The sequence below is a fragment of the Lepisma saccharinum genome, chromosome 6, assembly GCF_977018435.1.
Source record: "Lepisma saccharinum chromosome 6, izLepSacc3.1, whole genome shotgun sequence".
Lineage (NCBI taxonomy): Eukaryota > Metazoa > Arthropoda > Insecta > Zygentoma > Lepismatidae > Lepisma > Lepisma saccharinum.
The window spans coordinates 560,124-573,163 of NC_139234.1; the positions used below are offsets into that span (position 1 = coordinate 560,124).

General features: G+C 37.2%; 1 protein-coding gene across 6 annotated transcripts in view; it reads right to left on the minus strand.

Moving 5' to 3' along the window:
• Dap160 (dynamin associated protein 160) overlaps positions 1-13,040 on the minus strand; it is a 119,590-nt gene that overhangs the window by 68,223 nt on the left and 38,327 nt on the right. For 5 of the 6 annotated variants that reach the window (XM_083123351.1, XM_083123350.1, XM_083123349.1 and 2 more), the window contains exons 13-18: positions 11,678-11,803; positions 10,199-10,319; positions 7,901-7,992; positions 5,819-5,997; positions 3,063-3,177; positions 1,780-1,890 (exon numbers count right to left, since the gene is read on the minus strand). In XM_083123351.1, coding sequence (XP_082979477.1) covers positions 1,780-1,890; positions 3,063-3,177; positions 5,819-5,997; positions 7,901-7,992; positions 10,199-10,319; positions 11,678-11,803 — 744 coding nt within the window. The remainder of the gene's footprint in view (positions 1-1,779; positions 1,891-3,062; positions 3,178-5,818; positions 5,998-7,900; positions 7,993-10,198; positions 10,320-11,677; positions 11,804-13,040) is intronic. The other variant, XM_083123348.1, reaches the window with a different exon arrangement.

Genomic DNA, 13,040 nt, shown 5'->3' on the forward strand with positions numbered 1-13,040 from the left:
CGCCAAATGTGGAAGTAAGTTGATTGATGCACTCTTGTCTTGATAATCCACGTCGAAAATCGTAAAAAATCATCGCACGAAAATGTTCACGAGTTAATTCCATTTTATTGTTGTCGCGCAATCTCCAAGGCAACATAAACAACACAAATGAAGCTATTGACAAAACATTTGAAGTACGTTATGGTCAATAATGCCAGACGATTCCGTGCAAACGTCAAATTGCACCTAACTTCAATCAGTGTTGCCAAGGCTCAAAATATAAATAGTGACCCTCGTAGGACTTTAGACGTAGTGAGATATTTACATATGAATTTGGTTAAATATGGTGAAAACCCACATTAATAACCAGGGAACGCATTTACCGGGTGATCCGTTTGAGATGTTAGAAAAGTAAACCTTTATACACAAGAGGTTAATGTACATATCTGTGAGCAGTTTGTTGTAATATAAGTACAGAGGATGCAAGTTTTCGAGTGAGTGGAGGTTTACAGTCTTCAGCTGTGTGGCGGCAGTAGCATGCATGTAATACTCGAAAATTTTGCGTACCATATACGACATACTGTGCGTGTTGTTGTGACGTGATCACCACCCTTGTTACCATGCACGTTAGTGCCGCCATGTGGCTGAAGTCTGTATAAACCTCCACTCATTTGAAACTCACATCCTTCTGCTTATATTACAACAAACTGCTCACAGATATGTACATTAATCTCTTGTGTATAAAGGTTTACTTTTCTGACATCTCAAACAGATCACCCGGTATAATAAACACACATCTTCATATTATGCTAAAATAAAGGTTATTTTGAATTATCTTTACGAGAAATGCTATTTTCATTTTCCATATCTTTACATATATTAGATTTAAGCACATATATTACACATTTTGTTTATTTTTACATATAATTTCAATTCTTTCAAACATTTTCAGACATATACTCCATATTCATGTTACTCAAATGTCTCCCTCCTTGTATTAAATACCCAAGATTTTCCATTCATTTGTCTTCCATTCATTTTGTACTCTGTTTATTTTAAATCTTGATAATAGGCAAAGAGACTGCAAGCTGAAGCTTTAGTGGTCAAATACATTCCATACTTTAAATATACTTCACATGATAAAGAATGCACTTTCAGAGAATATAAATCTGTCTTTATAGACAACAGGAGGAAATTCACGTTTCAGCACTTAAGAGAAAGTTTGGAAATCCATTATTTAGGCAACAAAAAATAAAGCACATTTTGTATTTTAATTTTGCATTACAATTAATGTCATGTAAGTGTAATGCATTTAATTTAACTAAGTGAGGCGCTTGCTTAATGAAAATTAACATTTCTCACAATTGTATGTCCATATTTAATTCCATATTTCAATTAAAATAACTAAATATATATTTACATATCTAACCCATTTTTGGTACAGTGGGATCCATGAGTATTACCGTGAAAAATTGTCCATGACTATTTTCATTAATTTCTCTATGACTATTTTCATTAATTTCTCTCTTACATCTTTTGTGTTTTTAGGCGATGAATTTTTATGTATGCAGGTGCAGAAGTTGTCAACAGCTTGTTTTGAGTTCTCTCTTTATTCTTGAAGCTCTTATTGGTCAAATGAAGTGCACAAACATGGCGATGGACAATTTGCAAGGTAATACTCATGGATTCCCACTGTATATATAAATCCATTCCTGTTAATAACTATTTGAAGTTAAAACCAACTTCCAGATCTTATCTTTTAGCTACAGAAGAAAAGTAAGATTAATATTAAAATGTTACCTGCTGTTCCTTAACAGTGATGATGTCTCCTTTGTTGAACGACAAGTGATTGTCCTTCTTTGCCCTCCAGGGATACAAAGCCTGGGCCTGCAGATTCTCCACTGTTTCTCCCTAGAAAACACAAGTGTCTTGTTAATGCAGTTTGTTGCTTCTATTTCTCTTAATGACGATAATAAATACTAATGATATGAAATAAGTGCAATGAAACACCAAGATTTGAAACCATAATTCAGTTACCATGTGCTTAGCAATCAAGGCAATAGGAGATAAATTATTGAATAGCACATTATGATGCTCACACATCCCAAATTACTTAACATTTCTGTAGAGAAAGAAGTAGTAACATGCCAAAGATAATTATTAGAAAAGTAATTTTAAAATATCAGGTATTTCAGAAATAATTCAGGGGTTACAAAATGTATTACAAGTGAACTATTGAACTAACGTTAATGAAATCAGTCCAGAACGAATGAGGAAAGCAAACAGTTTGTGCGTGTATGTATTGTTAAGCTGAGAGTTCACATTCTACCTAAGGGAACGTGCGTATCATTGCAGTGATAGACACTATCAACAGGCTCATGTTGATGCGAATGTGTCAAGAACTAGACTATCGGGTCAATTTGTGCTGTGTTACCGTGGTGCACACATTGAATATCTGAAGGTGTCAAAAATAAAATGCGTTCCTCGATTGTTCTGGACTGGTTTCATTAATGTAACTTCAATACTTTCCTTGCAATAAATTTTTGTAATCCCTCAATTATTTCTGAAACACCCGGCACATATTTTAAAACAGAAGTAGTACACTCCTAAGGGCACAAGTTTTTAGAGTGAAAACATTTAGCATTCCACTCTCTTGCTGCATATTTCCACATGCCAGCAATATGTTGCAGATAATATATTGATTCCCTTATTAATAATAAATTCTCACTTGCTCAATTTTTAAGTTGTGGAAGACTAGAAGGGATAAAATGAGGAATCAGGAGATATGACAGACAGTGGGGGTGGTGAAGCTTCGGGACAGATGAGATGGTTTGGGCGCATAAAGAGGATGGGTGCAGAAAGACTGCCAGTAAGAGCTTACAATGTACAAGGATTGGGAGTAACCCCAAAGGGAAGACGAAGATGTCGGTGGAAAGAGCAGATAGTGGAGAATGTTAGGAGAAGAGAACAAGATTGGAACAGAGTGGAAAGGAGTGGTAGAAGACCAGAAGAAAATGGCGAGGCTTGACTTCTATCAACGGTGAAGGATGATGATGTCACTTGCTGAGTGATACAATACTCACCTCACCCAAAACTGGGCTTTCCAATTCATTCACCTGTGGAGCAACTCCATTTTCTACAGCTGCTTCCACAATTGAACCATTGTCACTCACGTTTTCTGGAACCTCCTGGATTTCTCTGAAAACAGTAGATAATTAACATCAAGTGCTACAACGAATTTAATTTTATATGAACTGGAGTATGAATAACACTTTGGACCCTTTGTTTACAAGGCGATAGCATTACCATTACACCATTGGGGAAGCCCTGTATCAAATCATCATAAAAGTGATTTAACACATTGAATCCCATGCTTGTGCTATGCACGAGCATCCTGAATTACAATGCTGGGCTATGCACATGCAGAATGTTCCTGGGAGTTCTTTTGGTATGCCTCTGCATTGTGCTGTACCCTGGTGGTGAAATTTTGAACCATCTTCTCATTACTTATGTGAAATATTGAACCATCTTCTCATTACTTACGTGAAATTTTGAACCAACCATCTTCTCATTACTTACATGAAATTTTGAAAATTTCGCACTTCCGCAATGCACAATTTAATGGTTAAATCCTATTAAATTGTGCAAAGCGTAAGTGCAAAATTTTCAAAATTTCACTAAGTAATTTTAAAGTACGCTCCCCTTCCTGGCAAATGGAATTTAGTATGCTAACATTACTTTTTATGTTGATGACAGGATCCATTTCAGTACACCTTACATATGGAATCTTGAAGAGCCCCCCCCCCCCCCCCGAGAAAACTCCTATGGGTGCCCATGCACTTGACCAATGTGTTTACTTGAAATATCGAAAGAAATGGAACACTTATTTATTTACTTGTAATGAGATATTTACTTGCACACTGCCTGTGTTTCATACTAAGGGTAGATATGTTTAGTATTAGAAGTACGGACTTTTTCATTATATGAAAAACAAGGACTATGTTGAACATCTCTAGAACACACAAGAATACACAGATTCTAATTGTTTCTTTTTTATTGTATAGGCATATAAATTGCTTTATTTTGATGTATAATACATGTATAGTAAGACCAAAAAATAAATTGTTTCAGATTGTTGAAAATTACATAAAATGCACAGGTTTCTGAGTTATTGCCAATTTAAATACCCTGGGATTCAATGTGTTAAAGGAGAATAAGCTACAATTATAAATACAGCATGTATCATAATAGAGTAAACAACTTATTAGGTGTATTGTTAAAAATATGAGGTTTGTTGTATAACAATGAGAAAATCTTCAAGTTTTGTTTCCATACACAAGACTTTTGTAAACACAGTCATTGTGGTGCTGGTGTAGTGTAAAAGAAAATGTTGACTTTCGCAGGTGCAGAAAAAGCAGGCTGTTTCTAAAAGTTCCCAGACCTTACACCCCTAGACTTAGGCATTTGGGGCTTTGTTAAAGACAAAGTCTATATGCCATCTATGCCACATAATGTGCAACAGCTATAGGAGAGAATACAAAACACCCTTGCTGTGGTGGACGACGAGTTATTGGGTAAACTGTGGCAAGAACTAGAATTTCGATGGGATGTAGGTCACATTACTGGTTGAAGCCACGTTGAACATTGTAGCCATTTGCAGAAATTCATAGAAACTGGAAGTGTTACTGATTGATACATAACAAATATCATTGTTGTATTCCACATAGTTTAGTCTAAATAAATTCTTAAAGTTGTTTACTCTATTATGATACACCCTATATTATAGATGGACTTACATAACATATTTAATGATCTTTATCAAGAATCTATAGAAATTTACTGAAAAAAGGAGGTTCAACAGAAACTGGAGAATATATGACAAGCATTCCTTAATCATTGTGAGGCTGATGAGTTTTGCCTTACACAAAGAAACTGTGTACTTAAAACCTATATTTGAAAAAAAGGAGAGGAATATGATTTATGGCTTTACATTCATAACAACATTAACAAAATGTATGGATTGTCCCCTCAGCTACATACTACTTTCAGAATTGATCGATTTGTATATTATGGGTACTTCAGCACAGAGGCTACTTTGATCCGTGATGTTAAATGGGAATACACCCCTTAACTAAAACTTCACTTGTGATGGATGCAGTAAACTCAGTTTAAGTTTTACGTACGTGAAGTTTCGTGTTTTCATGTTGCACAATTGGATGTTTTTTGATTGCTTCTTTCAGATTAATTTTGAAGGCTCACTATCTTTATTCACTAAGGGTACGGCATCTGGAGTGGAGATAGTACTGTGTCACTTCTTTGTTCACTACTTCACTACCACCACCCAGGAATGAACAAAGAAATGATACACTACCATATCCGCTCCAGATGCCGTACCCTTAGTGAATGAAGGTAGTGAACCTTCAAAATTAATCTTCAAAAGAGCATCCAATTGTGCAACGTGGAAACACGAAACTTCATGTAAGTAAAACTTTGCTGTCTGCGAGGATTAAATATCCTTACCTACGTTAATAGCTGAGGCTGTAAAGGGGCACTCAGCACACACAAGGACAACGCAAAGTCCTACAGAGGATTATACTGGCCGTAGGTCCAGACTCCCGAGCCTCGTTGGCCTGCAAGAAGCAGTTGCTGGGATGTACTACGTGCAAGTGAGGTTGACATCTGGGTGCCTTACCAGAAGGCCACCCCTTACATGCCCGCACTACTTTCAGAAATATCAGGGGTAACATTATTAGCAATCTTTCCCTCAAATGAACATTATCTGCCAATACCAATAGAGTTCTGTTCCACCCTACAGTAATAGAGAGCAATTGTTACTTACTCCAACTGACGCTTGACCTGCAGAGTATCACATATGACTTCGTCAGGTTCTACCTCCACGACGGGGATACTTTCCACTGGGCTCTCCACTTTCTCCACGTAAGACTCTGGGAACCAGCCGGTGTGGCCCTGCAGCTCACCAGCCAACCAGCCAGGTTCTGCGTTGTGGTCCACTGGCACCTGCGGTTCAAGGGTCACAATTCAGTTGCGGTACTCCAGTTGAGACGAACCAGAAACTTGCATTCCTTCACACATTTTTAAAAGACAGCATGTGCTGTGAGGAATGTACGCAATTGTTTTTTTTTCAAGTATACAGGCCCAAAAGCTCTGTGAACATTTTTTAATATCATATTTGCATTTTCAGAGACTACAAGGATTCAAATGAAATTGAACAGAAGTTTACATTACTCGAATATTACTTGAAAAACAACTATGTTACAAGTCATCTTTTCCTGACATAATTTTCCACCTAAATTCCCTTATGAGATAGAAATGAAAGATTGGAGGCAGTGAAATTATATTTGATTGTGCTGCTTTCAAAATAGGAATATCACAGCAAAGTAAAACACTTATTGCCTATCTCCTTGCAATATTAGATATACTCATGTGTCCAAATACTTCAACTAATGACATAGCTTGTAACAGAACTACAATTTTATGGTGACTAAAATTTCAAGCATGAATATCTCAACATTAATTCAAAAGATCACACTTTAGGAGTATTGGAACTGACATAGACTGGTACATTCATTTAGATAACACAAAAAGTGAGTATGTAGTTTCTTTTTAAATGCTAACTAATGCCATTCTACAGGGAGTACCAAAAGAAGTAAACCCTTTTGAAACACGAAATATTACTAGTGTACAAATTATGTCCCTTCTTTCTGCTGCAGGTTAGAGAAACATGTAGACTACCGCAGAACGTGCTTCCATCGAGGAACTTTACTTTTCGAATGGATGAAGCATTGTTCAAGCTTAGTAAGCATAGAGACGAAAATTTAATGTTCGCAATACCTTCTGAAAACATGTCATACGGTGGTGTTGATCAGTTCCGTGCAACAGGTAATATTGCTGACAAGCCCCGATTCAGACTTCCGAAATAATCTCGCACTACAGAGAAGATCGAGACTGTCCATATGTCAGCGTTAAACAGCCCCTGGAAATCACAGGAGCTGAGTATACCCAAAACGTACTTGTGCAGAATCTTACATGCTGACTTACACACTTATCCCTATAAACTTCAAATTATTCAGAAAGTAATGCCTAGACACATGCAACAAAGGTTACAGTTTGCACATAAGTTCCTTGTGCTGGCAGAACAAATAAATGGAAACATTAGCTGGCCTCCAAGATCACCAAATCTCACAGTTCTTAATTTTTTCCTCTGGGGGTTCCTCAAGGATAATGTTTACCAGAATAAACCAGCAACGATTGCTACGATTGCTGCTCTCAAGGACAACATTCATGGTCTCTCCTAAGAAACTTTGGTGAAGGTTATGAAAAATGTGGTGCCTCGAATAATTCAATGTCAGGATGTGAATGGTGGTCATATGTCCAATGTTATTTTTCGCACATGATCTCCAAACTGTACGCTTCCCATAGATATATCTATTTTTGTTGTACCTCATTAGGTTGTTTCGTAATACATACAACAAATGGGTTTACTTCTTTTTGTACACCCTGTACTAACTGAGTTTTTGTAGTAGGTCCACTTTATGCAGAGGTAGGCTAATTGATATTGGGCCTACAGTTAAGTGGGATGTGTGTCACTTTGTGCCTCCACCGGGTATCGAATCTGAACATCTTGATTACAAGGTGAAGACGTTACCACTATGCCATTGAGGAGGCAGTTACACTCTATTACCTCACTCACATAATTGTAATAATGAGGATGGATGATGAATTAACAAGAAAAGAGCAGCAACACAGACCTTAATATCCCTTTGCTATGAAGTAAACAATCAAAAAAGCTGCCACAAAGCATTTATTAAATTGGATTTAGTTTTCCTACTCTTTTCAATATTCTCAAAGAGTAAAACAATGATGCAAAAGAAATACTAGTCTCTCTAGCAACCTCACTTACCAAAATAATATCACCTGGTTGAAATGATAATTCATCAGCATTCCTGGCAACAAATTCATACAAGGCCCGGTACTTCATGAAATTTCCAGCTGCTGAAATTAAATATTATTTGTCTCAGTCTCGACAATTTTCTCAGATATCAATACAGCAATTGAAATATTAAAATGACATCAAAAAGTATTGTGAACCATCTACCAAGATTTCATTCAAGCCAACTTTAGTCAGAGACAGCAACTAGCCCTTCGACTGCCCATGAAGCAAAAGGCATTGTACAGGGTGACTATGAAGTATTGGCCAAATTGGAAACAAACATGAAATATTGGATGTAAAAGTTTACATTATGTAAATTGTCATTAATGGTATCCACACTGCAATTTATAATTCAACGTGACTTAGTTTCTACTTCGAAGTATTGTTGCCATCATTTTCTAGTAGTTTCAAAAACATTTTCCACATACACTACGTTGCCATTCGTCACCAGACACCCCACACCAGTACGTTAATCCGATCGCAGCACCACATCAGTATCATGTAGGGCCACCTTTCGCCGCAATGACGTACGCAACCCTTCAAGGAAGACTTTCCACCAATTTGCGATACGTGTCGACGGGAATCTTGTCCCACTCCTCCGGCAAAGCGGCAAACAGCTCAGTGGTGTTTTTTCGGCAGCATGGCCTGGCTATCAAGCGGCGCTCCAACTCATCCCAAAGGTGTTCAATGGGGTTGATATCTGGACTTTGGGCTGGCCAATCAAGTTTTTGCACACCCATGTCCTCAAACCACGTGTTGATAATGGATGCCGTATGACATGGAGCATTGTCGTGCTGAAACAGATGTGGGCCAATACCGAATTGTTCCCACAATGTCGGTAGCGAAAAATTGTCCAGAACTTTTTGGTACGCATCGGCATTCATATTTCCTCGAACTAAAACAAGAGGACCAAGATCATAACACGAAAAACAGGACCACACCATGATGCCACCTCCACCGAATTTCACTGTGGGTACGATACAGTCCTGTAAACAGCATTCACTGGGCATACGCCATACCCACACATGTCCATCAGACCGCCACATCTGGTAGCACGATTCATCACTCCATAGGATGGATTTCCATTGTTCGAGAGTCCAATGGCGGCGTTCCTTGCACCACTGTAACCGACGGATCACATTGCGGGCTGTGATATGCAGCTTGTGAACTGCTGCGCGACCATGAAAACCAAGTGTGACGATCTCCCGGCGGACAGTACGATCACTTGCAGCACTACTGGAAACCGATCGAAACTCCTGTGCCACCAACTGTAACGATGCCTTCCAGTTTGACTTCACCTCACGTTTCACGCATCGAAGGTCACAATCTGTTAATATTTTCGGTTTACTGGGTCCGAGTCGGAATGTCATGACCCCCTCTCGCTTCCACTTTACGATAACATCACTCACTGTCGACCGAGGTATCTGATATTTGTTGGAAATCTCACGGGTCGAATGTGTGGGCTCCAATGATCGATCATCCCTCTTTCCGCCTCACTCAGTTTGCGTCGTCTGTCCATATTGACTGCTGTAGCTGGTATGAGTGTATTCTCAACCGGCAACGCCTTTTATAGGTTGTATGACATGTATAGACGATCCCGAGCACTTTTTGAGGGTTGTCCGGTGACGAATGGCAACATAGTGTATATCTGCCATAATACTACCAACACTAGTATGACTTGTTTTTTTTCTTCTTTAAGAATCAAATATAAGATGTGAAAAAATTGCAATTCAGAATTCAGTTGAACGCATGACAGTAGATATGCTGTGAAATAATTTTCAAGTTACGCCAGAAACTTAAAAATAATTCTTCAAATAGTCATGTTGGAATGCAATAAATTGCAATGTAAACTTCAAGACAATGCACACTAACATTTTTTAATTAAAAAATTCACGTTTTTCACCATAATGGATTGACTTAAAAATCAACACTGTAAAATAAGAAAGATTGATTGACTATTGGTCTTGCAGATAAAGTACTTCGTTCCAATATATTAACAGTAATGTAATTTCTAATAACTAGACATTTATTTCTACAATATAGCAAAACATTCAGATGCCACTTTTCGAGAGAAAGCACAAATGATTCATGATCTGTATGTTGCTTGAGGGGAAAAATACACAATTCTAATCATAACTTTAGGGACGACTACCTTCAAACAAGATTGTTACACAAACTCACATATAGTTGATTAGAATAATTATAAATATATCTTAGGGTATACTAAAATTGCATGACATAAAGTTTGAGAACTTCCCCAATGATTACCTGGAGCTGCACCCGTGTCCACCGGCCAACTTTCAGCCGTGCCCCAAGAGTCCTGCACGGCCGTGTTATCCCAGGCAGCATTGAAATCTCCAGCCACTCTCCCACCTCTCATGTCAAGAATCTGCAGGGAATAAATAATTATAAATATTCCACTGTCATGTTTTATCACAAAAACATGATGGGAACATTCACATGTTTGTCCCCACCTCAGACAAGGTGGATTGATTTAAATCAGGTTGATTTAAATCACTTTAAATAAATAATTTATAGAAGAATGTACATAAGGAATTTGTAGATATCAGAATCACTTTTGGTGAAAGTACATTAATCTCGTAATTATTTAATGGTGTTCATTAGGCTCTAAGATAGGAAAATAAAGGAAATAACATATATGTACTGATGAGGTGAAGCTCATTCGAAAGAAAATGTAAACACACATCTCTCTTGATTTTAAATTCAATATTTTTTTATAAGCAAAAATAGCAAACATTTTGTGTAAAAAAATATACAAAATACTAATCATGTTAACCATAAATAGTGCCATTATCATTAAACTGTAAATAAACATGGTAGCTGATATTTTTCACACTATCATCAAAAGAATCTCCAAAATTCAGCTACAAAGACTATAAAAAAAATTAAGTTAATATTTTAAGTTACAATTATGGAGTACATCCACAATGTTTTATTTTCACTGGAAGAAAAAGTTATTGAAATTATTATAGTTTCGGTTAGCACATTCAAAAAACATTTCCACAATAGGTACATTATCAGTAACAGAAAAAAGTATATTTACGTATATTTATTATTTGCTTTAATCAAACTGTTCAAATATTTTACAGGGCCGTTTACTAGAAAAAGCCTTTCTATATTTTTTTTTAAAAAAAAACTATTTAAATAAAAAATTAACAAAAATAATATTTTTAAATAAAAATCATGATCTTTATCCACCCTGACCTTACATAATGTATATCCGTTTATCTTTCACCTCTTTGAATTTTTCCTAGGTTATTACATAATGTCAGACTTTTTTTTTGTACTTTAAGATTGTCTCAGTTCTGTCCACCTTGAATTATTGGCACTCTACTTAGGTGTTTCACATATGTCAAAAACTGTTGCATTGTGGCTTTGAGCAGCCATGATTGAGGGCAGTTCTTGTAAGCATATGGAATTCAGGCGGGCAGGTGGGAGATACTAACACAGACATTCATGATTTAAAACAAACATGCAGTTGGTGCAGATGTAACAAATGCTACATGGCGGATATTTCTGTGCAAATTGCAAATAAAATTGGTGGCAAACATGGCAGCTCTGCGCATCCTGACATCACTTGAAACCCACCTACATAGAATAATTATACAACTTGCACATGTACTTTATGTGGAAATCTACATCTGAAGTATGTTAAAAATTGCACCCATCTTGGGCTGCTGATGTTAGCTCTAATTTTAAAATGGCACAGAAAAGTGAGAAAGCTACCTTCTCCCTCTTCTCCTCGTAAACCGAGAATATCTTCTCACACTCCTGCACCAGGTCGCCCAACTGCTGCTTCAGGTCGTTCAACTGACTGTTGTTGTTCTCAATGTCCTGCATCTTCTGCTCGATCTGCAAGGTACAAAGCTCCAGTCAGATATTTTTAGAGCAAATAAAAAAATATGAACGGAGACAAATATCACAAATAGAGCCATATATTTATGGTGCAAAAACTGGACACATTTTGGTATCAAAAATGGTACAAAAATGGAACATCGGTGCAAAATTGGTGAATAAGACCATAAATTTGATTTAAAAACTACACTTATTACACAAAAGAAACATTTCCCTTCTAAACATTTTACAATGGTGCGTTTTACTCACTATCAATACAGATAAAAATATATAAATGACTTACGTGAGTGAGTAGAAATGGTTCAAAACGACGTTTCGGAAGTCTGTACTACTTCCATCATCAGGTAAATAAAATAAAAAACTTTAGGTGCCAAACATGGTACCGCGTTGTCAAATCGTAAGTTGTGGATAAAAAAGGTAAAAAACTTACTGTGATGGCATAAAAACTTAAATGAAAACCTTCACTGGTTAAAAAAGTTAAAAACAAAAACCACACAACTAAAACAAAAAAAAATCGACGACCTATGTGTTCTACCCAACACTGACAGGAGTTTTGCAGTTCATTTCACATCATTTTGTGGCAAAACATGGTAAGAAAATGCAACACACATCTTTCAAAAAACATGAAAAATGTTCTCGGGGAAAAACGAAATTTGCACGGCTCTAATCATAAAGCTCATAAAACACACACATGATCATTTATAACATTTAAAGAAATTAGTGAAAACCGGATTTGATCAGCAACTTTAATCTGAGACCCTGAGCAGTGTTGACAAGCATTAACGTCTCATGGAGTTCTCTTGTATGTACAGTTTTATTTACACTTCTACCCTTCACCGTATATACATCTTTTCATTACAGATCCAATTGCAAATGCTCTAAGTTCCCTCTTGCCCAATCACAGAGAGAAATGCACTTCACAGGGCTTCACTCTACGAGCATGCTATTTAGCATAGCGCTAATCCGCTCTCGCAGTTTATCACGCAAGAGTCCCTACGCCGTCCTCTCATCAGTGCAGTACATTGTATTTGCGCTACGAGCGCACTATCTAGCATAGCGCTAACCTGCCGCTGTTGTTTATCATGCAGAGGTCCCTAAACATACGGCGCTCCCTCTCTGTCTCTCTCTATGCATCCATAAAAACTGGCTCAATCCATCGGACCTTGTATCGGAGTATCTGAGAGCCGGCAACTTCCTGCGTATATCTGAGAGCTCGTAACAAGTCGGAACCCAG